This window comes from Ovis canadensis, chromosome 11, assembly GCF_042477335.2.
Source record: "Ovis canadensis isolate MfBH-ARS-UI-01 breed Bighorn chromosome 11, ARS-UI_OviCan_v2, whole genome shotgun sequence".
NCBI classification, from domain to species: Eukaryota; Metazoa; Chordata; class Mammalia; order Artiodactyla; family Bovidae; genus Ovis; species Ovis canadensis.
In genome coordinates this window covers 36,401,178-36,425,776 of record NC_091255.1, presented here as the reverse complement: position 1 = coordinate 36,425,776, position 24,599 = coordinate 36,401,178, and the positions used below count along the sequence as shown (strand labels likewise).

The 24,599-nt window shown below is 49.5% G+C and overlaps 1 protein-coding gene across 4 annotated transcripts; it reads right to left on the bottom strand.

Moving 5' to 3' along the window:
- Positions 1-232: 232 nt before the first annotated feature.
- Positions 233-12,613, bottom strand: ARHGEF15 (Rho guanine nucleotide exchange factor 15). 4 transcript variants are annotated; one of them, XM_069603483.1, is made up of 16 exons: positions 12,496-12,613; positions 9,737-10,395; positions 9,034-9,366; positions 8,756-8,810; positions 7,644-7,702; positions 7,346-7,557; positions 7,079-7,239; positions 6,744-6,896; positions 6,516-6,645; positions 4,554-4,628; positions 4,362-4,454; positions 4,122-4,282; positions 3,873-4,025; positions 3,415-3,497; positions 3,200-3,304; positions 233-2,309 (listed from the first exon to the last, which is right to left on the bottom strand). In XM_069603483.1, the coding sequence occupies exons 2-16, from the start codon at positions 10,344-10,346 to the stop codon at positions 2,158-2,160; spliced, it is 2,535 nt and encodes an 844-aa protein (XP_069459584.1). In that variant the 5' UTR covers positions 10,347-10,395; positions 12,496-12,613; the 3' UTR covers positions 233-2,157. The 4 variants fall into 4 exon arrangements, with proteins under 4 accessions (XP_069459584.1, XP_069459586.1, XP_069459587.1 ...); XM_069603485.1 differs by having other exon boundaries at positions 3,390-3,497; positions 12,496-12,595; XM_069603486.1 differs by lacking the exon at positions 12,496-12,613 and adding an exon at positions 11,931-11,981 and having other exon boundaries at positions 3,390-3,497.
- Positions 12,614-24,599: the final 11,986 nt, after the last annotated feature.

Here is a 24,599-nt window from a genome sequence, read left to right as displayed (position 1 = left end):
ACCCCTCTGTATTATAACCTTTTTTGCATTTTCTTCAAAGTAATCACTTCTATCTGATCTTAACTTAGTTATTAACTTGTTTACTTAGCAACTTCCCCAGAATGTAAGCTTCTTAAGGGCAAGGTCCTTGTCTTTTTCATCTCTGTATCCTCAGATCCTAGAAGAGTGCCTAGCTCATAGAAGGCACTCAACGAACAGATGTAGAAATGAATTAAACACAGAGATGCGTGGCTGCTCAGTAAAGGACATTTATTGCTGACTGATTGCCCTTTGTGTTCTTCACTTGCCCAAGTCCCAGCTGTATCTGGCTCTACCTGTCCTTTTCCCAACCTGCAGCTTCCTGCTCCAACACCTGAAACTCTACCACCACCATATTGCCCAAGATCCCTCGGAAGCTACGAGCATCAACACATTCAGGCCTTGCACCTGCGCTCCAAGCCCCAGTTCCCAGCAGAGCTGACCCCTGCCCTCGAAAGATACCTTTTCAACCAGCTCTGCTCCCCTAATAGAGTTGCATTTAAAAACCACTCCTCCTTTAAAAACGTGGTCCCCCAAAAAGCCTCAACACAGTTCCACCAACATTTATTGGTGGTGATGACTCAGTGGGTAAAGAATCCATCTGCAATGCAGGAGACTTAGGAGACACAGGTTCAACCCCTGGGTTGGGAAGATCCCCTGGAGAAGAAAATGACAACCCACTCCAGTATTCTTGCCTGGAAAATCCCATGGACAGAGCAGCCTGGCAGTCTACAGTGAGTTGCAAAAAGTCAGATACGACTAAGTGACTAAGCATGGCATGGCATCTCATATGCCAGGCACTGTGCTGGGTCAATCTCCAAAGTCATGGACAAGCCAAATGCCAGTACCTTTCTCCCTCTGGATCCCTCAGAGTCCTTGTGCTCCCTTGTGAAGGGCATGGCAGTTTCTGTCCCAGGCAAGTTGCCATGCGTGAGCTGAAGGGAAGGCGTGATGCCACTTGCCCACAATTGTCTGCTCTGCTCTGTGTGTCCCTCACCTCCTCTGGCATCGTGCCAGTTTCTCATCTTTAAGCAGATGCTCTGGGTGGGGTTAGGCAGCAACACTGGGTCTCTTTTCTTTCCCACTGCTTGGCCCACTGTTTCTGTGAAAGGATCATGATGAAGGCAAGAAAGCCCTAGAGGCTTTCTTAGTTGGCTCGAGAGCCACAGCTGAAGCTCACTCCAACCTGGGGCCCAGAGCCAGTCTGAAGCCTGAAGCTGAGGCTGGATGGCTGCTTATGGTTCAGGCTGGATGATCTGCAGGTAGGGATTATGAGGGCCAAGCTCTGGGCAAGGAAAAGGGCCTACAAACTTCAGGAGGCCTCGGTGTCTCCGGCCTCCAAGAGACCCAGAACCCAGGCCTCTCTTATCCCCAGCTCTGGCCTCTGGCTGCCAAGCCACACCCAGCACATGTGCCTCTGGAGCTCAGACCTACTGTCTTTTTGAGAAGACTAATGGGAAAAATGAGGGGTGAGGGAAGAAATAGAGCACTCAATTATCTGGCAAGGAGGCAAAACCGTACACACCATGTTCCGAAAAATCACCCTCCTTAATACATATGCAGACATATGCACACACACATATTCTCTGAGACATACTCTGGATTCTTCTAGAAGAGAGGAAGTGGCTCAAGAGGATACAGGAGGCACCCCAGGAATGGAGTCTAATACTTCCCAGACTCAAAAGACAGGACAGTGATTGTTATAGCACCAAGCAGGGTTCCTACTGGTCTCTTGGGCCCAGATCACCATCTGGACTTATCCCTGCTATTGGCTATTTGATCCTAGGACTTTATCTCAAATGCAGCCCTCTTTTAACTGCATTGACCTAGAATCCTCTTCTTTGGCTGTGAGCATAGCAGGGATACTCACTAGCCAGAGGCTCACCACCTACTGTCCGCTCTGCACTAAGCCTCTGCCTCCACTGGCAACCCACTCAAGCCATCTTCATTCTCCCTCCTGCGTGGGCTCAGACGGCCCTGTTTTCATTGGCTGCCCAGTCTTGAAGCTCGGCCCCTATTGGTTGCCACTGAGGTAGCGTTTCCACTGAGCGAATCCAGTGCATGGATGGGCTTTGTTCTCTCTGTGCCAGGCTGCCAGCTGTCCTGACTTGTGCTGCTCCCCCTCCACACCACCATGCATTAGGGTGGGGGGGCATCGGGGGTGCCTGAAGATGGCCCAACAGCCTCCAGGAGTCTCTGGTGCTGACGAAGGTGCTTCCTCCTTTCATGTTCCCCTGTGACTTCACACACCAACTGGGCAGGGAAGGCTCCAGGAAGCCCCTTCAGCCAGCCTGAAAAAGAAGACACAAGGGCCTAAGTGGGGCCAGGGTAGAGGGCAGGTCAGGGGGAGAGCGGGGGCGGGGGAAGGGAGGCCCAGTGGGGTCTAACGCCTGAGGGCCATGGCAGGCGTGGGAATTAGTGGAAAAGCCTTGGAGCATTGGTAAAAGGGCCATTAGAGGTGGACGTGACAGCAGCATCAGAGAGGTGGGGTCCCTCCCATGAAGCCCTGCGTTGACTGCTCATCTCACTCAGAGTGACAGCCAGAGTTTTTACAGGAACCTATGAGGACCCTCGTGACCTGATCCCAGTTACCCCCATGACCTCATCTGCTTCTCTCCTTTCCTCACTCCCTCTTGTCACACTGGCTTTCTTACTCCTGCCTCTTGGGACACTTTCACACCAGACACCATGTGCCTAAATTCTTCCACAAAGTCACTATCCACAGGGTGCCTGTGAGATCTGCCTCACCCTCTCTACTTATTGTTTGTTTATTTATTTATTTGGCTGCAGGGGGTCTTAGTTGCAGCATGAGAACTCTTAGTTCCAGCATATGGGATCCAGTTCCCTGACCAGGGATTGAACCCAGGCCCCCTGCATTGGGAGTGCAGCATCTTAACCACCAGTCTACCAGGGAAGTCCCTTGACCTCCCTGTTTAAACGTGTAACCCTACCCAACCTGGAAGCTCCTAACCTCCTTGACTCTGCTTCACCTTTGCTTTTCCACAGCACTTATCACCTTATTTATCTTGTTTGTTCTTTATTGTTTTACCTCTACTTGAACGTATAGCATAGCAGGGCAAGAATATCTGCATGTCTTGTACATAGTGCTGAGAACTGTGAGTGGTATCTCATAAATGCTGAATAAATATTTATTGAATGAATGAATAAAAGAATCTCTCACCTTCAGGGTTCTTGTGTAGGTGCTTGGGGGGAGCCCTGAATTCCACATTTCGTCCCTCTGTCTTGGTGGGTGTGGAAGGCTCCGAACAGAGTTCCTGGGAACAGTCTGGTTGGGGTAGGTGATATCACAGTGAGATCCAGGCTCTTTTTAGCTTCTCCCCCATTATCCTCGAAGACTCCCTTCTCCTTACCTCCTCCCCTCTGGGGGACACTCACCACAGTCCTCATAGACGGTGTCTGCAGAGCAGGGAAGGGGGCCTGGGGTAGGGAAGGCGCCCAGCCAGCGCTGCATGTCTGATCTGGTGGGAACATAGGGAAGGGAAGAGGTCACCTTTAGGGAACATGGGGAAGGGTCCTGGCGGCTGGACCGCTCCTCTGTCTGGCACAGGATATTCTGGGGACAAAGTTCATCCTCCTGGGGGTTAGGCAGGGGCTTTGGAGGAGACTTTGCGGGGAGGGTGGTGGACTCTGAGAGGTCAGGTAAGGGTCAGGAGTGGGTCCCCCAGGATGTTTTCTTTTTCGGTGGCACCTGCTGGATCTTAGTTCCCTGACCAGAGATTGAACCTGTGCCCCCTGCAGTGGAAGCATGGAGTTTCAACCACTGGACCACCAGGGAAACATACACACACACACACACCCTGCCCAGGGTGTTTTCTGAAGGAGACACAACTCACAGGGATGAAGCTTGGAGTAGCCGGTGTGTGGGGCGGCCCTGGTGGTTGCTGAGAAGAGAGAGGCGGAACGTAGGGGGGCCAGATGGGTCTGGGACCTGCTGGGCCTGGACCAGGGAGCGATGGGCATAATCCAGAACCTGTAGCCGCTGCCCACTGCCCAGCAAAGAGGAGGTTCAGAGGGAGAGCAGAGGTCCAGCTGGACTCCTCCTCCCCACCCCTGCCTGGGCTCCCTCCCTCCCTGGGACCCACCTCTTGGGCTGAGTGATGAGCAACAGGTCACTGAAGAGCAGCAGGCAGAGGGGGGTGAAGCGGGGGCGTGAGGCAAAGAGCACGCCTCCCCTCCTGCACCCCAGCTCTGTCAGTTCCCCCTGCAACTCCAGGCGCCTGGACCAGGAGACCAGGGGCAGGGCCTGTGAGGAAGCAGGGAGGAGATTCTGACCTCACAGCACCATGGGGAAAGGGAAGCCCAGAGCCTGGGCAGGGGCTAACCTTGACTTTGTGGAAGCGCAGCCTCTGCGTGAGCCGGATCAGCTCCTCTGTCTGTTTCATGCGTCCAACCTCGGCACTGCACCGCTCAATGATCTAGGTAAGGGAAGCCGAATCACCCACCCTTCCCACCCCATCCACCCATCCCTCCCTCCCACCTCCTCACCTCCCCTAGCCCCAGCATCCCCCTCCCACCTTACTGACAGCACCCAGGGCCTTCTGGGCATTCTCCTGGCGGCTGGACCCCTCCTCTGTCTGGCGCAGGATATTCTGGGGACAAAGTTCAGTTCAGTTCAGTCGCTCAGTCATGTCCGACTCTTTGTGACCCCATGAACCACAGCATGCCAGGCCTCCCTGTCCATACAAACTCCTGGGGTCCACCCAAACCCATGTCCATTGAGTCAGTGATGCCATCCAACCATCTCACCCTCTGTTGGGAACAAAGAGGAAGGGTAATTGGACCCCTGCTCTGCAGCCCTGGGATTCAGAGGGGTGCAACTCAGAGGACCCCACTTGGCTTGGCATTTTGGGGTTCACAGGGCTGGGACACTAGCCTCGCCACTCACTGTCTGCATAACCCTGAGCAACTCACATTACCTCTCCTCTCTTAGTTTCCCCATCTGTAAAAGGGGAATAATTTCTACCGACCAAATCAATAGCATTGTGAGAATTCAATAAGGAAATCTATATAAAGTACTTAGCATAGTCTTTGGGACATAGTAAATGCTGAAAAGAAGGTTGCTATTATTTTAATAATTATTAATCACAACTATTATTATATTAAAGGGCTTCCTGATAGCTCAGTTGGTAAAGAATCTGATTGCAATATGGGAGACCTGGGTTCGATCCCTGGGTTAGGAAGATCCCCTGAAGAAGGGAAAGACTTCCCACTCCAGTATTCGGGCCTGTGTCCCAGAGTTGGACACGACTGAGTGACAAAAAAATAATTAGTAGAAGCAACATAGCATGGAGTTAAGAGTACCTGGATTTGAAGTTTGTCTCCGTCAATTATTGAATATTATCTGTATGACCTGTGGCAAGTTATTTAACCTCTTCGAGCCTCAGTTTCCTATCTATAAAGTGGGGTCAATAATAGTTCCTATCCTCACACAATCATTAGTAAGGTTAAATGGGTGTGTAGCACTTGGAACATCTAGAAAAGACACTCAAGAGTTGCTTAGCTATTATGATTAGAGCCATCCTCTTGATCATAATTATGCTGTTGTTGTCTACACTGGGGATATATAAGGTGGTGCGTGTGAGCTCAGTCATGTCCGACTCTTTGCAACCCCATGGACTGTGGCCCACCAGGCTCCTCTGTCCATGGGATTATCCCAGCAAGAATACTGGAGTGGGTTGCCATTTCCTCCTCCAGGGGATCTTCCTGACCCAGGGATTAAACCCATGTCTCCTGCATTGGCAGGGGGATTGCTTACCACTGAGCCAGCAGGGCAGCTCCTATATAAAGCTGAATAAGACATTAAGACACTGGAAACATAATTGAGGACTCTTCACCTTGAGATCCTCACACTGGGTGACTTGGTTCAGGGAGAATTTTCTTCTCTACAGTAGAAGAGTGTTTCTCACCACTTTTTTCAGTATCACCCCTCTAAGGAGCCTATTTAGACACTGCCCCCCCACCATGAAATTTTAATACCATTGATACACTGTATATCTATTTAGGTACTCTGGCCTTCTGGAGTACCACAACCAGTGGAATATTTAAGATGTTTTTACCCCTCAAAGGAGGAGTTTCTGCCTCCTTGGAGATATCATCTCCACTGGGAAGGCATACAGTCAAAGATATGGCCCGAGAAGACCTCAAAAACCACTCACCACATTCACCTGGAGAGAGAAAAGGGGGCTTGCCCAGAATGGCTCAGCCAGTTAGCAGCAGAGCTAAGACCAGAACTCAGGTCTCTAGCCAGAGGCTCTTCCCCTGCACCAGACCGCTTCTTGAAACGTTTGGGTAACTCCAGGTAGGGCTTGGGGGTGGGGGTGTCCTAGATGGAGGGCCCCCGATTTTGAGTCCTAACTTAGGGGTTTGCTGTGTTTCTGGTGGGGCGGGAACTGGCGGTGGCGGAGCAGGAGGCCCCTGAGGAGAGTTTCCCATCAGGGCTGGTGGAACCGAAAAGGGCCCAGGGCAGGACGCGGTACCTGCAGCAGCATGCGGAGCCGCGTGATGCGCTGAAAGGGCAGGAGCAGGAAGGAGGGCAGCGGGAGGCGCTGGCACTTGGGAAGGCTCTGCAGCCGCCGCAGCTCCGCGGAGAAGCGAACGTTTGTGTCCCTACGGAGGCAGGCGCAGGCTGGCGTCTGGCTGGATTGGACCCTGCCCCTGTACCCCGGCTTCCTCCCGCAGGGTGACCCTTCCTCTACTACACTCACATCAGGCGGCTGTAGGTCTCCTCCTGATACTGCTGGTTCCGCACATAGTCCACGTACACGGAGAAAGGCCCCACGGCATGCGCGTGCACCACGTCGCACAGGTCACGGATGTGGGGGGAAGCGCGCACCCGGGACAGTAACTTCCCCAGAAAACTGCGGGAGTGGGGAACACGCACTGGAGGCGGGGCAGAGAGCCTGGGGTGCCGCTTCCCGCGCCCCTGACTTCTGGAGGGAAGAGCTGGGCCCGGGAGGGGAGGCCTCGGAGACAGAGCTGAGAAGCCGTGCTTTCCCCCGACACCAGGCTTGCCCAGCAGAAAGGTGGGGACCCCACTGACCGCTCACTGACTCCCTGGACTCGCTGCACGTTGGAGAAGAGGGTGTGGTGATCGCGGGGGGTGAGTGTGTCCCGGAGCGGCTGGCTCAGCACGAAGGTGTCGGTCAGCAGCCGCAGGGAGCGCAGGTATGAGGCCTCCGACGTCACCACCTCGAACAGGCTCTAAGGAGGATGCGCAGGCTGAGAATGGAAAGCCCAGCTCCCAGCCTGGGCCTGGGGCCCAAGCTCCTCCCCTCCGTGCCCAGCACCTGAGCCCAGGGACGCCCACCTCCTGCATCCGCCGCTCCTGGGCACTCAGGGTGTCCAGGAGGCCGCTGGCTCGCACAGCCGGAAGCTCCTGCCACAGCGTGTTCCGAGGGCCCGGCGGACGGGCGAAGGTGGGAGCTTCCCCAGCGTTTCCTGAAGCGGGACCCCCGTCCTCACCGACCCCCCACAGCTCCTCTGACAGCACTGCTGCGCGGTAGGTCTGGTAAAGCGGTTCTGGAGAGCAGAGGAGGCACGTCAGGGAAGTCCTGTGCCCCGCCTAGCCGGTCCCAGCAGGCACCCCGGGGTCCAGCAGCCCTCACCATCCTGCAGGGGCAGCTCCCAGTTCTGCTCCTTCAGCTCCTCCAGCTCCTCTTCCTCCCTGCGGAAAGAGAAAGGGATGGAGTTCCTCAAAACACAACTATTCACATGATACTGTGCAGGGGTACACAAACGACGTCCAGGTCGTATGTAGGGACCCTAGCCAAACCCCAGCTCCTTTTATGTGCCTGTGGTATGTGAGGCCCTAAGTGGGCCCTGTGCATTCCTGTTATCTCAACCTTTGGGCACTGGACGCTTCGAGCCTCCATCTCCAGGGCTTTCATGGAAGGACCACTGTCTGGAATGTCCTGTATGTGCCTCAGTGCAACTCAGCTCCAGCTGTCACGCCTCCCCCCACTCTGTTCTGGTCATCAGCACCACCGCACACCCATTCACCCACAGTGAAAACCCAGGAGACTAAACTCCAGTAAATGCTGAATAAATGGATGGTCTCAGATTAACTCTGATGATGGTGGTAAAAGAACTGATGGGCCCAGGTAACACAGGAGAAATCTTCCTGCTTGCCACATGGATTTGTGGACAATAATTTCAATAGGGGCTCAAAGTGGGGCAACTTAAATGACTTAGTATGGGCCTGACTCTTCACCAGTATCAGACCCCAGCAACTTATTAAGTATTTGGTATGTTTACCCCAATTTCACAGGTGAGGAGGCTGAGACCCAGAAAGGTTAAGTGAATGTTTGAGGTCACGTAGCTGATAAGGGACAAAGCTGGGGTTAGAAACTGGGGCTGCTTGACCTTAGAGGCCCAGCCCTTCTTCACTCCATGCTCGGGATGGGATTTAGGTGGACCCAAAGTTTAGTCTGGGCTTCCCAGGTGGCACTAGTGGTAAAGAACTGCATGCCAGTGCAGGAGACTTAAAGAGACTTAGGTTCCATCCCTGGGGTGGGAAAATCCCCTGGAGGAGGGCGTGGCAACCCACTCCAGTATTCTTGCCTGGAGACTCCCATGGAGAGAGGAGCCTGGCAGGCTTCTGGGTTACAGTAGTCAGACATGACCAAAGTGACTTAGCGAACACACACACACACACACACACACACACACACACAGAGTTTAGTCTGTTTTCAGGAAGGAGTATCTAGGTGTTCAGTACCTGCCCTCCGTGGTGGCTGGAGAATCATTCTGAGGAGCACCATCAGGACTGTCCCCTAAGAGAGAACCCAAAGTGAAGAATCATCAGCCCAGGACTCCCGACCCCAGCCCAGCAAAGACTGTTACTATAGAAACTACAACTGTCAGCCCCGGAGCAGCAGCTGGTGGAGGAACAAGAAGCCCAGGGCTTGTCGGGGGTTGTAGTGAGTTGGTGTTTAGAACGGTACACCTCCACCCAGTCTCTTCCCAGCCCTGAGGCCCATCCCTCCAGTCCTGTACCTCTTTGGATTCCATCTTCAGAGGGCGAATCGAGATCAGGCTGTGGGGGCTCCCCAGAGACGGTGATGTCCTGTCTGACCCGAGTTGGTTTAGGGGGTTTGAGGGGTGGCAGGAGTTTGCGCTCAGCAGTGGAGCGGTAGGATGTGAGGACGACTGGGGGGTGGCTGAGGCTTGAAGGGCTGGGGCGGGAGCGGGAGGCCCGCAGTGGGGAGGCCCGGCACGGGACCCTGGGGCCATCCTCATAGCCCCCCACAGGTACCCATCGGAGCTCCAGGCCAGGCCGGCCCACGTGGCAGACACAGGGGCAGCAGGGAGGGCAGGCCAGCCCAGCACCTGTGGGAGACAGGGGCCTCCTTAGGACAGCCCCCCTCCCCAGGCCTCCTCCCTCCCCTTAACCTGCACAGGCAGCAGGAACTGGAGGTCAGTACTAGGCATCTCTCACCTCCAGGCTCTCTTCAAAGCCCCAGAAGTATTAAAACCAGATTTTCGAAGTATGGAATCCATTTTTAAAAAGAAGCCTCTTAAAGTACCCAATCTAAGGGACTTGCCTGGCAGTTTAGTGTTAGGACTCTGCACTTCCAATGCAGGAGGCATGGGTTCAATCCCTGGTTACACCCCCGGGGTGTAACCCCACCCCTCCAAAAAAAATCATAAAGCCCTGAGAACGAAAAAGAGGAGCTGGATTGAACCCAGCCCAGCTTACCTGGAGTGCCGTTCTCCTGAGACCCACTCCCAGTGAGGTTGCCCTGGGGAGTCTCTCTCTCCCCATTCGCATCCACTCCCCCTGGGGGACTTGGCTCCAGAGTGTCTGCAGCCTGGACTCTGCCTTCAGTCCCCCATTCGAACTTGCCAGCCAGTCTGCGCACAGTGCCTGGGGCCGAGGCAGAGCCATCCTGGTCGGGGACCTGGGTCGTGGGGAGCAGGGGCAGAGCCATGCGGGGTGACCCAGAGGGTTTGGGTGGGGGGACTGGAGACCGGGGAGCAGGCTCTGGAGAGATGGAGCGCCGGGACACTGGGCTGGGGGTGTTGGAAGACGAGTCTGGAAAAGTCTGGGAGTCGAGGCTGGCTTTAGAAGCTGATGGGGGCAGAAGGGCGGGGGGCTTGAGAGATGGGGCCGGGGGCTCCCAGAACATGGGGGTGCACATGGGGGTTGGTGCCTCATTGGCAGTGAGGGGAGATTCTTGTGGAGAGGAGCCGTTGTGGTGGGGCCCTGGGGACTGGGTAGCCCGGGCGCGAGAAGGGGGGCGGGGGCGGATGATCCGAGGGGGCTTCTGGGTGGGGGGTGTTGCTTCCGGAAGAGACTGGGCTGACATCTTCCTCTGAGCTCTTCCAAGGAGTGGGGTACACTGCTGGAGTCATCCCCTGAGGAAGAGGGGGCAGAAAGAGAGACCCTTAGTGCCCTTTGCGCCCCCCACACTCCTGCAAGTAGACAGAGACCTTTGAGCAGAAATATCTGCAGGCAAATGAGCCGAGATTTTAGGCTCAGGAGTAGAGGTGGGGGCACTTCCTCTCCTCCCTCCCTATTTCCACTGTCTTCTCTTGTTACCTCTCAATTCTTATTCCATTTCCTGAGAACTCTGAAATGCCACCCCCTCATCCCCCAGCCTCCATCTTGCTCCATCTTTTGACCTCTGCTGTCACAGTCAGGCCAGAGGAGACAGAAGCCAGAGAGGGGGCACCTGGATCGAGACCCAAGTTGGGAGAGGAGCACAAGAGGACTGGATCAGCAAGGGAAATAAGGCATGCAGCCAAGTGTCTACCTGAGGAATTGTGTTCCGTGTCAGTAGTATGTGTTGTGAACGTGTGTGTGTGTGTGTCCACGCATGGACATGGCGTGTATGCGCTGCTGCTGCTGCTATTAATATATGAACCAGGTGTTGGATGCTGTGTTTCAGGAGCGTATCTATTGGGACTTCCCTGACCAGCCAGTGTCTAACACTCCACGCTCCCAGTACACGGGGCCCCTATTCGATACCTGATCAGGAAATTAGATCCTACATGCCTCAGCTAAGAGTTTGTGTGCTGCAGCTTAAGACCTTGATCTGGCCCAAATAAATATTTGGGGAAAAAAAAAAAGGTGTATCTATCGTATGCGGTACAAACTGGGAGTGCGGGGTACACGATGTATGGGGTGAGTGAGATGGGGGTGTTGGGTGTGTGTTCTGTTCTTTCTCTGTGGAGCATATGTTCTGTGTGTGCCTGGGCCGCATCACAGCTTCCCTGCTCCTGCGGGCCCTCCGCCCCCCATTTCCCAGTTCCTCTCTCCGGACTCTCCCTTTCCGGATTATTTTTAGTCTCCTTTTCCTGCCATGAAGATTCCTGGAGCCTCTGACCCCAGGAGACCAGGAGGCCCCGGGCATGGTCTCTCCTGCCCCATCCTCATCCCTGTCTGCCTCCTTGCTCCCCACCTGGTCCAGGAGAGAGGCCCCAGTGGGTAGAAGCCTGGATCCTGCCAGGATGCCCAGAGTGTGATGAGGAAGGAGATCAGATCAGACTGAAGGTGAGGACCAGTTGGGCAAGATGCTGGGGCATGGGCTTGCTTCCTCCTGTAAGCCTGAGAAGGCTGAAGGGTCAGAGCGGGAAGACCTGTGCCCCCAAATTATCTTGTGGAGTCAGCAGGAGAGTCAGGTCCCTCTAAGCCCCAGATCGGTTTCTGAGAAATGATGCGGGGTGGGGGCTGCGGGCTGTAGACCGCGAGTCTCGCGGCTCAATGGCCTCTGTGTTCTGGCAGGAAGCTCCTTAGGTGACCCAGGCAGTAGCCTCGCCAGCTGGCCAGCTCCTCCCCAGCCTTGCCCCCTCCGGGATCCCTGCCCCCTCAGGTATCTGCCCTTACTTCCTTCCCCCACCCCCCACTCAGGCCTCTCTCAGGGACCCAGGTACTCGGCCCAAGCACTCACCCTCAAGTCCTCTCCACTCTCGGTCACCTCCCGGGGCTGAGTGAGTAGGAGCAGGAAACAGGAATCGGATCCTCCTCCCAACCGGACACCCCCCCCCCAACCACACCACACTCCACATGCGCACACCGGGGCTCTGGAAGATGTGAGGGACCCCGAATGCCAGGTTTCCAAGGATAACAGAGTCTGCGGAAAGGGTGAACCTCAGGCCTGGAGAGTGGACTGTCGTGTACCCACATGTTCTGTCCTGGGTCCACACTGCTGCATGGACAGGGGGATCGTGGGGGCCCAGGCTGGACAGGGGTGGGGTCAGGATGGGGTGACCGTGGCCCTGGCTGGGCTTGAGGTAGAGCATGGGCTCCAGACACCCCTGGGTTGCTGTGGTGTGGTGTGTGTGTCCCTTGACAGCGTGTCTGACCATCTCTCCCACACCTTACAAGACGGCCCATCCCTTCAGTATCCAGCCTGTCTCCTTGGTGTGAGCCAGCCCATCATTTCACACCACAGAACCCCATCCCTACCCCAGTTGCCCCCTCCCTAACTCTGCAGTAGCACTCCCTGAATTTACCTTTATCTCTTTGGAAGCAGTTTCTATTTTCAGCCTGTCCCGCCTGCCCCTTGGAGCAAGGAATGTGAGGCCGGGTCTCTGAGTGTGTCTGTTCCTGTGTTTCTGGGGCGGGAACTGTGGGCCCAGATTCAGATCTCTGCAAAGGAAGCCGGTTCCTCAGCCCCACCCAGCCATTGTGTTGGGAGAGTGTGTGTGTGTAAAGGAGGAAGAAGGTGGCACATGCAGTTGTGGGAATTAGTGGGGAGGTCTTGGTACTCCCCAGGTGGGTATGCCCTTGGCTGAGCCCCCTGCCTGCTCCCCATTCTCAGTCCCTGTCTCTCAAGATCCCAGCCCCATGACTCTCCAGGTCCCATTGGGAGGTTTTGATGTTGATTGGCTGGGAGTCAGTACCCCTGGGAGTGTGGGCGGGGGTGGAGGAGATCCCCTCTCACCTGTAATTTGCTTTGTGATTAAAGAGTTCCCAGGGCTCTGTATGTGTCATAAGAACAGCAGAGGGGGTGGAATGAGCCACATCCCATCCTGGGAAGATGGGGAGTGGGAAGAAGAGGCAGGGGGGGCAGTGAGGAACTCTGGCGGTCTTTGCCCACACCCAAGTGCCTGCTTATGCCGCACACACACACACAAACCCAGGGCCAGACATTCAGCCTCTCAACACACACACACACACACACACACACACACCAGGACCAGACATCCAATCTCCCAGCCCTCACCTCTGGATGCTTGCCGGGTTCCAGGAAGAGGAAACCTCTATAAGAGTGCCTCAGAGACCCTATCGAGCTAAATGCACATGTGCAGCCAAACAAATCCTGCTTTTGGTTTTCACTAAAATAGGAATGTCTTTATTAGGTTTGCAACTTCAACATTTAAAGATAACTGAATGGCAGGGGAGGTGTGGATTCCTTGGTAGTCCACTGGTTAGCACTCTGTGCTTTCAGTGCTGGGGCCTGGGTTCAATCCCTGGTTGGGGAACTAAGAGACTGCAAGGTGTATGGCACGGCCAAAAAATAATAACAACTGAGAAATCCCTGGCGGTCCAGTGCCTAACAGTGGTCCAGTGGTTGGGGCTCTGTGCTTTCACTGTCGAAGATGCAGTTTCAATCCCCGGTTGGGGAATTAAGTTCCCATAGGCCACCTGTGGGCAGGAATCCCTTAGAAGAAATGGAGTAGCCATCATGTTCAACAAAAGAGTCCAAAATGCAGTACTTGGGTGCAATCTCAAAAACGACAAAATGATCTCTGTTCATTTCCAAGGTGAACCATTCAATATCATGGTAATCCGAGCCTATGCCCCAACCAGTAATGCTGAAGAAGCTGAAGTTGAATGGTTCTATGAAGATCTACAAGACCTTTTAGAACTAACACCCAAAAAAGATGTCCTTTTCATTATAGGAGACTGGAATGCAAAAGTAGGAAGTCAAGAAACACCTGGTTCAGTTCAGTTCAGTTCAGTCGCTCAGTTGTGTCAGACTCTTTGCGACCCAATGAATCGCAGCACACCAGGCCTCCCTGCACATCACCATCTCCCGGAGTTCACTCAGACTCATATCCATCAAGTACGTGATGCCATCCAGCCATCTCATCCTGGGTCGTCCCCTTCTCCTCCTGCCCCCAATCTCTCCCAGCATCAGAGTCTTTTCCAATGAGTCAACTCTTCGCATGAGGTGGCCAAAGTACTGGAGCTTCAGCTTTAGCATCATTCCTTCCAAAGAAATCCCAGGGTTGATCTCCTTCAGAATGGACTGGTTGGATCTCCTTGTAGTCCAAGGGACCCTCAAGAGTCTTCTCCAACACCACAGTTAAAACTGCATCAATTCTTCAGCGCTCAGCCTTCTTCACAGTCCAACTCTCACATCCATACATGACCACAGGAAAAACCATGGCCTTGACCAGGCGGACCTTAGTCGGCAAAGTAATGTCTCTGCTTTTGAATATACTATCTAGGTTGATCATAACTTTTCTTCCAAGGAGTAAGCGTCTTTTAATTTCATGGCTACAGTCACCATCTGCAGTGATTTTGGAGCCCTCCAAAATAAAGTCTGACACTGTTTCCCCTGTTTCCCCATCTATTTCCCATGAAGTGATGGGACCGGATGCCATGATCTTCATTTTCTGAATGTTGAGCTTTAAGCCAACTTTTTCACTCTCCTCTTTCACTTTCATCAAGAGGCTTTTTAGCTCCTCTTCACTTTCTGCCATAAGGGTGGTGTCATCTGCATATCTGAGGTTATTAATATTTCTCCTGGCAATCTTGATTCCAGCTTGTGTTTCTTCCATCCCGGCGTTTCTCATGATATACTCTGCATATAAGTTAAATAAGCAGGGTGACAATATACAGCCTTGATGTACTTCTTTTCCTATTTGGAACCAGTCTGTTGTTCCATGTCCAGTTCTAACTGTTGCTTCCTGACATGCATACAGATTTCTCAAGAGGCAGCTTAGGTGGTCTCTTTCAGAATTTTCCACAGTTTATTGTGATCCACACAGTCAAAGGCTTTGGCATAGTCAATAAAGCAGAAATAGATGTTTTTCTGAAACTCTCTTGCTTTTTCAATGGTCCAGCGGATGTTGGTAATTTGATCTCTGGTTCCTCTGCCTTTTCTAAAACCAGCTTGAATATCAGGGAGTTCACAGTTCACATATTGCTGAAGCCTGGCTTGGAGAATTTTGAGCATTACTTTACTAGCACGTGAGATGAGTGCAATCGTGCGATAGTTTGAGCATTCTTTGGCATTGCCTTTCTTTGGAATTGGAATGAAAACTGACCTTTTCCAGTCCTGTGACCACTGCTGAGTTTTCCAAACTTGTTGGCATATTGAGTGCAGCACTTTCACAGCATCATCTTTCAGGATTTGAAACAGCTCAACTGGAATTCCATCACCTGGAGTAACAAGCAAATTTGGCCTTGGAGTACGGAATGAAGCAGGGCAAAGGCTAATAGAGTTTTGCCAAGAGAACGCACCAGTCATAGCAAACACCCTCTTCCAACAACACAAGAGAAGACTCTACACATGCACATCACCAGATGGCCAACACCAAAATCAGATTGATTATATTCTTTGCAGCCAAAGATGGAGAAGCTCTACAGAGTCAGCAAAAACAAGACCAGGAGCTGACTGTGGCTCAGATCATGAGCTCCTTATTGCCAACTTCAGACTTAAATTGAAGAAAGGAGGGAAAACCACTAGAACATTCAGGTATGACCTAAATCAAATCCCTTACAGTGGAAGTGAGAAATAGATTTAAGGGACTAGATCTGATAGACAGAATGCCTGATGAACTATGGACGGAGGTTCGTGACATTGTACAGGAGACAGAAATCAAGACCATCCCCATGGAAAAGAAATGCAAGAAAGCAAAATGGCTGAGGAGGACTTACAAATAGCTGTGAAAAGAAGTGAAAAACAAAGGAGAAAAAGAAAGATATAAGTGTCTGAATGCAGAGTTCCAAAGAATAGCAAGGAGAGATAAGAAAGTCTTCTTCAGTGATCAATGCAAAGAAATAGAGGAAAACAACAGAATGGGAAAGACTAGAGATCTCTTCAAGAAAATTAGAGACACCAAGGGAACATTTCATGCACAGATGGGCTCGATAAAGGACAGAAATGGTAGGGCCCTAACAAAAACAGAAGATATTAAGAAGAATTGGCAAGAATACACAGAAGAACTGTACAAAAAAGATCTTCACAACCCAGGTAATCATGATGGTGAGATCACTCATCTAGAGCCAGACATCCTGGACTGTGAAGTCAAGTGGGCCTTAGAAAGCATCACTATGAACAAAGCTAGTGGAGGTGATTCCAGTTGAGCTATTTCAAATCCTGAAAGATGATGCTGTAAAAGTGCTGCACTCAATATGCCAGCAAATTTGGAAAACTCAGCAGTGGCCACAGGACTGGAAAAGGTCAGTTTTCATTCCAATCCCAAAGAAAGGCAATACCAAAGAATGCTCAAACTACTGCACAATTGCACTCATCTCACACGCTAGTAGAGTAATGCTCAAAATTCTCCAAGCCAGGCTTCAGCAATACGTGAACCGTGAAATTCCTGATGTTCAAGCTGGTTTTAGAAAAGGCAGAGGAACCAGAGATCAAATTGCCAACATCTGCTGGATCATTGAAAAAGCAAGAGAGTTCCAGAAAAACATCTATTTCTGCTTTATTGACTATGCCAAAGCCTTTGACTGTGTGGATCACAATAAACTGTGGAAAATTCTGAAAGAGATGGGCATACCAGACCACCTGACCTGCCTCTTGAGAAACCTGTACGCAGGTCAGGAAGCAACAGTTAGAACTGGACATGGAACTGGTTCCAATTAGGAAAAGGAGTACGTCAAGGCTGTATATTGTCACCCTGCTTATTTAACTTATATGCAGAGTATATCATGAGAAACGCTGGGCTGGAGAAAGCACAAGCTGGAGTCAAGATTGCCAGGAGAAATATTAATAACCTCAGATATGCAGATGAAACCACCCTTATGGCAGAAAGTGAAGAGGAGCTAAAAAGCCTCTTGATGAAAGTGAAAGAGGAGAATGAAAACGCTGGCTTAAAGCTCAACATTCAGAAAATGAAGATCATGGCATCCGGTCCCATCACTTCATGGGAAATAGATGGGGAAACAGGGGAAACAGTGTCAGACTTTATTTTGGAGGGCTCCAAAATCACTGCAGATGGTGATTGCAGCCATGAAATTAAAAGATGCTTACTCCTTAGAGGGAAAGTTATGACCAACCTAGATAGCATATTAAAAAGTAGAGACATTACTTTGCCAACAAAGGTCCGTCTAGTCAAGGCTATGGTTTTTCCTGTGGTCATGTAGAGATGTGAGCATTGGACAGTGAAGAAAGCTGAGCGCTGAAGAATTGATGCTTTTGAACAGTGGTGTTGGAGAAGATTCTCTAGAGTCCCTTGGACTGCAAGGAGATCCAACCAGTCCTTCCTAAAGGAGATCAGTCCTGGATGTTCATTGAAAGGACTGATGCTAAAGCTGAAACTCCAATACTTTGGCCACCTCATGCAGAGAGTTGACTCATTGGAGAAGACCCTGATGCTGGGAGGAATTGTGGGCAGGAGGAGAAGGGGATGACAGAGGAGGAGATGGCTAGATGGCACCACCGACTCGATGGACATGAATTTGGGTAAACTCCGGGAGTTGATAAAGGACAGGGAGGCCTGGCCTGCTGCGATTCATGGGGTCGCAAAGAGTCGGACACAGCTGAGCGACTGAACTGAACTGAAGCCACATAGAGAGGGCAAAAGAAAAATAGACAACTAACCCCAAAGCGCTGGTTGTTAGCTACAAACGTGTTGGCACTTGGTTACCTGAATTGCCGCAGGTCTGTGTGGGGATGTAAGCAGGAAAATAGGAATTAGGTGGGCTGGGTTATCTGTGGACTTTTACCTGGTCTTCCTGGCTTGCCTGAGTTTATTTCCTTGTCCTCTCTCTATCCTTATGAGAGACCTACCTGGAGGCTTTTCACCTGCCCGCCTGTTGAGGAGAGAGTTCCCCTACTCCTGGAGGCAAGCCAATGTGTTTTGGGAAACTCAAGTTCCCTGGACCTACAGTGAGGATGTAGCACTCATGACAAACAGGTTCCATTGGGTCCCCTGCTCAAAGCAACCACAAAGATGAAAAGTATGACTTATGCCCCAAAAGTTAAAGTGTTAGTCGCTTAGTCATGTCTGACTCTTTCCAGGCTCCTGTGTCCATGGAATTCTCTAGACAAGAATCCTGGAGTGGGTAGCCATTCCCTTCTCTAGGGGATCTTCCTGACCCAGGAATCAAACCTGGGTTTCCTGCATTGCAGGCAGATTCTTTACCTTCTGAGCCACCAGGGAAACCCTCGTTATGCCCCCATCTCATTCCAAAAAGAAACTGAGTTCTGAAAAATCATACTTTGTCATGTGTGCCACATTATTTCTGCACAAATACATTTTATGTATTGTACAAATGTTTTTGCAAAGGCACCGAAGGTTTTAAATATGATGATACATTCTTTCACAACAAGCAAAAATGTTCTATTTTTCCATCTTCCAAAGGTGCCAGCATAGTTTCAATACTGTTTTCTGCCTTCTTCTAGCATTGCTTCATAACTATTTGCCATGTTATTACACAGTCTGTGTAACTGTACTTTTTCCTGGAATGTAATGTTGCACCAACTAGATTTTGCCATCCTGGTAACAACAGTAAAGTCTCCTGGGAAAATCTTCATTCCCCCACCCCGCTCCATGTGGTTCCGGTGGGACAGCCAACACCAGCAACCTCCTCCTGGCCACTGGAGTCGGATTCAATCAATTACAGGATGCCATTCCTTGGACCACAGAGACTGGCCCAGGAATGATCTCCTCACCCATGCTGGGACAGCCTCCTGCCTTGGGTCTCTGGGAAAGAACAGCTTTCTCTTTCTTTCAAGGTCACAAAGCAGGAATAAAATAAATCAGGAGCCATCTGCATCTTGGCCTCCCTTCTCCTGGTCAATAGTGGAAGAAAATGAACCTCACACAGGAGAGAAGCAGACAGAAGCAAGAGATGGAGAGGGCCTGCCAACATCACTTAAGCCCCTTGCACTGCCCAGTTTCCGGAACCACTGAATTCTCTTTTGTGCTTAAGCTAGTTTGAGCTGGGTTTCTGTCACTTACTGCTGAAAGAATCTTAAATGCTTCAATTTATTCTTGAGTGCAGGGCATTTGGACAGCTTCCAGTTTTTGCCATTACAATGAATGCTGCAGTAAACATCTTTGTGAAAAACAAAAATACTTTCAATTTAAAAATGATTAAGGAATGTCCCCAGGTGGCCTAGTGGTTGGCATTCCAGGCTTTCACTGCCGTGGCCAGGGTTCAATCCACGACCGGGGAACTGAGGTTGTACAAGCCATGCAGCGAGACCAAAAAATAAATGGAAATTAAAAAATAAGAAACTTCAATGTGATTGGTGTTGATTTTGCCCAAAGATCCTTTTCTGGAAGGCTAGAGGAATCCTTAGATCTTTCTCTTTCACTCCTTTATTAAAGCTCCACATCAGATGGCCTTGACCTTCCTTCAGTCCTCCTTACGTCACTCACCTGGCTGTTAGGAAAGGGTTCATGGAGGAGAGGCACTTAGACTATTCCTTAAAAATCAGGTAGAATTTGGCCAGGCTAAGAGGCAAGGCATATGTACGCTAAATCGCTACAGTTGTGTCTGACTCTTTGCAACGCTATGGACTGTAGCCCGCTAAGCTCCTCTGTCCATAGGGATTCTCTAGGCAAGAATACTGTAGTGGGTTGCCACGCCCTCCTGCAGGGGATCTTGCGAGGCGTGAGTGACCCTTTGGGGAGATGGTGGAAGTACAGGCACAGTGAAGAGGGAAGTAGGCCTATCTGGAGAGCTATGAAAGGGAATCTTAGCTGATATGGAAAAAGGGGTGTGGGGCAGGAGGGACACATAGAGGCCACACTGCAGGCAACCAGGCAGGGCTGAACAGGCACTGAGGCTTCTGATCGGGCGGGGGAGTGGACAGCAAGAATTTTAACCAGTTCCCCACCCATTCCCCCCTCTTCTGGCACTAGCACCAAGTTTCCTTCTAGGGACCCACCCGCCCATCATTCTAGGTTCACACGGTACATTCTGGGGAAGTGTATGAACCAGAAGCAGCCAGTTAGCACGTTTCCTCTCCCCTGGCTACCGAGACTTGTTCAGGCATGAGCACGTGACACAAGCAGGGCCGAAGCATACTTTATGTAAAAAAGTCCTTTCCGGGACTTTCCTGGTTGTCCAGTGGTTAAGGTTCCTACTTTCAATGCAGGGGACCCATGTTTGATCCCTGGTTGGAGACATTCTGCATACCATGCAGTGTGGCTTTTAAAAAAATCCCTTCCAGTGGGAGAGGAGCTTTCATGATTAAAGAAGTGTTGAGTTCCACTAGCCCCTGGTAGGGCCAGGACCTTGAACTCCAGTGGAATCCTTCATGGAGTACAAAACACCTGGGCCTTCTTTTCTGTCTAGAAGGCCAGTAGGGGTATGTAGCATGCCTGTGGTGGGCCATTGGCCTGCTCCGGGAATCCCTACGGGTTCTCTTCTAGGCGAGGATGGAGGATTCTGTTTACCTGCCACCAGGTGGAGTCTGAGCACTTCAGGTGTGGGGCCTGGCAGCCGATATGAATCCGTTGATATCTAGGCCACCCCAGGCAGAGGTGCAGAAAAGGCACAATCCGGTGTCCTCCAGGCTTCTGTACCGTCTACCCTCCTCTCGATGTGGTTTCACCCCTTCTCTCAGACCTGGGGCCATCTTTGTACTTCCCCTCCTCCACTCCTCTCACATTTGTCTCAGGACATTCACACTCAGGAAAAAAAAAAAAAGTCTATGACAATCAACACAGTGTGGTACTGGTAAAAACACACACACACAGATCAGCGGAAATGGGCTCACACAATTATTGACTGAATTTTTCAACTTTTAAAAAATTGAGGTGTTTTGAACTGATTCATTGGAAAAGACCCTGATGCTAGGAAAGACTGAAGGCAGGAAGAGAAGGGGACAACAGAGGATGAGTTGGTGGGATGGCATCACCAACTCAATAGACATGAGTCTGAGCAAGCTCCAGAAGTTGGTGATGGACAGGGAAGCCAGGCGTGCAGTAGTCCATGAGGTCGAAAAGAGTCAGACACTGTGAGACTGAACTGAACTGAAAAATTGAGGTATAGTTGATTTACCATATTAGTTTTGGGTGTACAACATAGTGATTTAAAAATTTTTATAGGTTATATTCCATTTATAGTTATAAAATGTTGGCTTTTTCCCTGAGTTAACTGATTTTTTAAACAATTTATTTTTTATTTTTGGCTGTGCTGAGCCTTCGTTGCTACTTGGGCTTTTCTCTAGTTTCAGGGAGCAGGGGCTACTGTCTAGTTGCCATGTGTGGACTTCTCATTGCAGTGGTTTCTTGAGTTGTGGAACTCAGGTGTGCAGACTTTAGTAGTTGTGGCGGCATGTGGGCTCAGTAGTTGTGGTTCCCAGGTTCTAGAGCTCAGGTGCAATAGTGGTGCTGCATGGGCTCAGTTGCTCTGCAGCATGTGCGATCTTCCTGGATCTGGAATTGAACTCATGTCTCCTGCGTTGGCAGGAGAATTCTTTACCACTGAGCCACCAGAGAAGCCCTCAACTGATTTTTGACAACAGAAGCAAAGACAGTTAATTCAATGGAGATAGGCTACTGTTTTCAACAAAAGTTGTTGAAACAACTGATATCCATATGTAAAAATGAAACAGACCTTACATCATTCACACTCAAAAAAGATCATAGACCTGAGTGTAAATCATAGACCTAAACTACAGAATTTCTGAAAAAAAAATGTAGGAGATAATCTAGGCAACCTTAGGTTTGGCAATAAGTTTTTAGTTACAACGCCAAAAACATGATCCATGAAAGAAAAAATTAATGTTAGACTTTATTATAATTAAAACCTTCTGCTCTATAAAAGATACTATTAAGAGAATGAAAAGACAAGTCATAGACTGGGAGTAAATAGTCAAAAAACATATCTGATAAATGACTGTTATCCAAAATATACAAATAACTTAAACTCAACAACCGGAAAGCTAACCAATCCAATTAAAAATGGGGGAAAGACCTGAATAGACACCTCACTAAAGAATATAATATATACAAGGGTTTAAATTGCCAACTATAAGATGAATAAGTTTTGGGGATCTAATATACAAAATGTCAACTATAATTAACAATACTGTATATAACATAGGTTATCAACAAGAATGACTGTATAGCACAGGGAACTCTACTCAATATTCTGCAATAAGCTACATGGGGAAAAAAGAGCTTGGCAATTTCTTACAAAGCTAAACAGTCTTACCAATCAATTGAGCAGTCGTAGTCCTAGGTATTAACTGATTTGAAAACAAATGTCTATATATTAAAAAAAATGCACACAAACATTTATAGCAACTTTATTCATCATCACCAAAAACTGGAAGCAACCAAGATGTCCTTCAACACATGAAAGAATGAACAACAAACTGCGGTACATTCATAAAATGGAATATTGTTCAATAATCAAATGTTATCAAGGATTAAAAAGATATTGATGAAACTTAAATGAATATTGTTAAGTCAAAGAAGCCAGTCTGAAGAGGCTACATTCCTTTATGATTCCAACTATATAAATTCTGGAAAAGGCAGAAATACAGAGACAATAGGCAGACCAGTAGTTGCCAGGGATGGCTGAACAGGTGAAATACAGAGGATCTTCTTTGGTGGGGGTTGAGGGGGGCGGTGATGAGAATATTTTGTATAATGCTATTGATATAATGCATTTGTCAAAACCCTTAAAACTTACAGAACAAGTTAATACATGCACTCCTGCTGAGAGAGTCTAGAAGTAATGGCACTGTAATGGCATCAGGCACAGCCAGTGCTCAGGTTTTAGTTTCTAATACCATTCTTCAATAAAACAAACTAGGGCTCCTTGGAGAAATAGCTGACACTAGGACTAGGGCAGAAAATACACAAAATGAGCCTGGAGCATCTTATATTGGCAAAAGGTAAAGAAACAAAATATTTAAAAGAATTTTTTAAAGCCTTGTTTGAATTTGTTACAGTATTGTTTCTGTTGTATGTTTTTGGCTGTCAGGCATCTGGGATCTTAGTTCTCCAACGAGGAATCAATGCAGCACCCTCTGCATTGGAAGGTGAAGTCTTAACCACTGGACGGTTAGGGACTTCCCTGACTGTCCAGTGGTTAGGACTCTGTGCCTCCACTGCTGTGGCCAGGGTTTGATCCCTGGTCTGGGAAAGATCTCAAAAGTCGAATCCAGCTCACAAAACAAATAATTTGATTTAAAAAAGATTTGATGAGGATATGTCAAGAAAACATAGAAATCGGGAATGCCCTGGCAATCCAGTGGATAGGACTCTGTCACTCCCCCTGCTGAGGGCTCAGGCCAATCCCTCATCAGGAAACTAACATCCCACAAGCTGGGCAGTGTGGCCAAACAAATAAAGAAAACATAGAAATCTAGTAAAAGAGTTCTCAAAGGCCAGAGTTAGAACATTATAAACAACAAAATAAAGTATATTGGATTATAACTCAAAGTATAAAATAAATATCCATGTTTCCATAGATAGAAATAAATGGTTGAATAAATAAATAAATGGGGCAAACAAATCTCCCATGTGGAATTCCAAATAATTTATATAGATTTTTCTCCCTCAAGGAAGTGGAGTCTAACTCTCCATTCCTTAAATGTACGCTGTACGTAGGGATTTCCTTCCAAAGAATGCACTGTGGAAAGGAGGGAAAAATTCTAATAAATTTTCTACAGAGAAACCTGACAGACTGGTGATCAAGGTCAATATCAACAGTGATGTCATTTTGACAGACAGTATGTATGCGGCAGCACCTTTGACATAATGTGATGAATGACAGTTGCCTGTGTGGTCTGCCTCCCCAAAACCCACAACCTCACTCCAGTCATGATAAAAGAGAAAAAACACAAACAATAGAAGGACATTCCACAAAATACCTAGCCAGTACTTCTCAAAACTGCCCAGGTCACCAAAAACAAGGAGAGTTAGAGAAACCATGACAGCCAAGAGGAGCCTGAGGAGAAACCACAAGTGAATGCAATTCCTGGATGGGATCCTGAAAGAGCAAAAAAAACTTCATAGAAAAATGAAAGAAATCTGGAAAAGTATGGATGTCAATAATGCATTAATATTTGTTCATTAATTGTAACAATATCAATATATCATATTGAAACCGTTTACCTCAGATTGGGACTCAGACCCAGCCAAAACCAAGTCTGGGACTTGAACCCACAATCTTTTAATTGGAATCACTCACCTGATGTCTGGACTCACTGAGGTTTAGGTTCTTTGTGTCTCAGTGCAGAGGAAATTCAGGGAGAAGCAAAGTGATAGGCAAGTAGATTTATTGTAAGAGATGCTTCTGGGCAGCTGGGAAACTCTGTCCCAGGGATTGAATGGGCTACAATTTTATAATGAAAAAGGGGGAGAGGAAAAGACCACCTTCTTCAAGAAGACATAGGTGCAGATATGCATCACTAGCTCCTCCTTCATATTAGGCAGGAAAGTGTCTGACCCTCTGA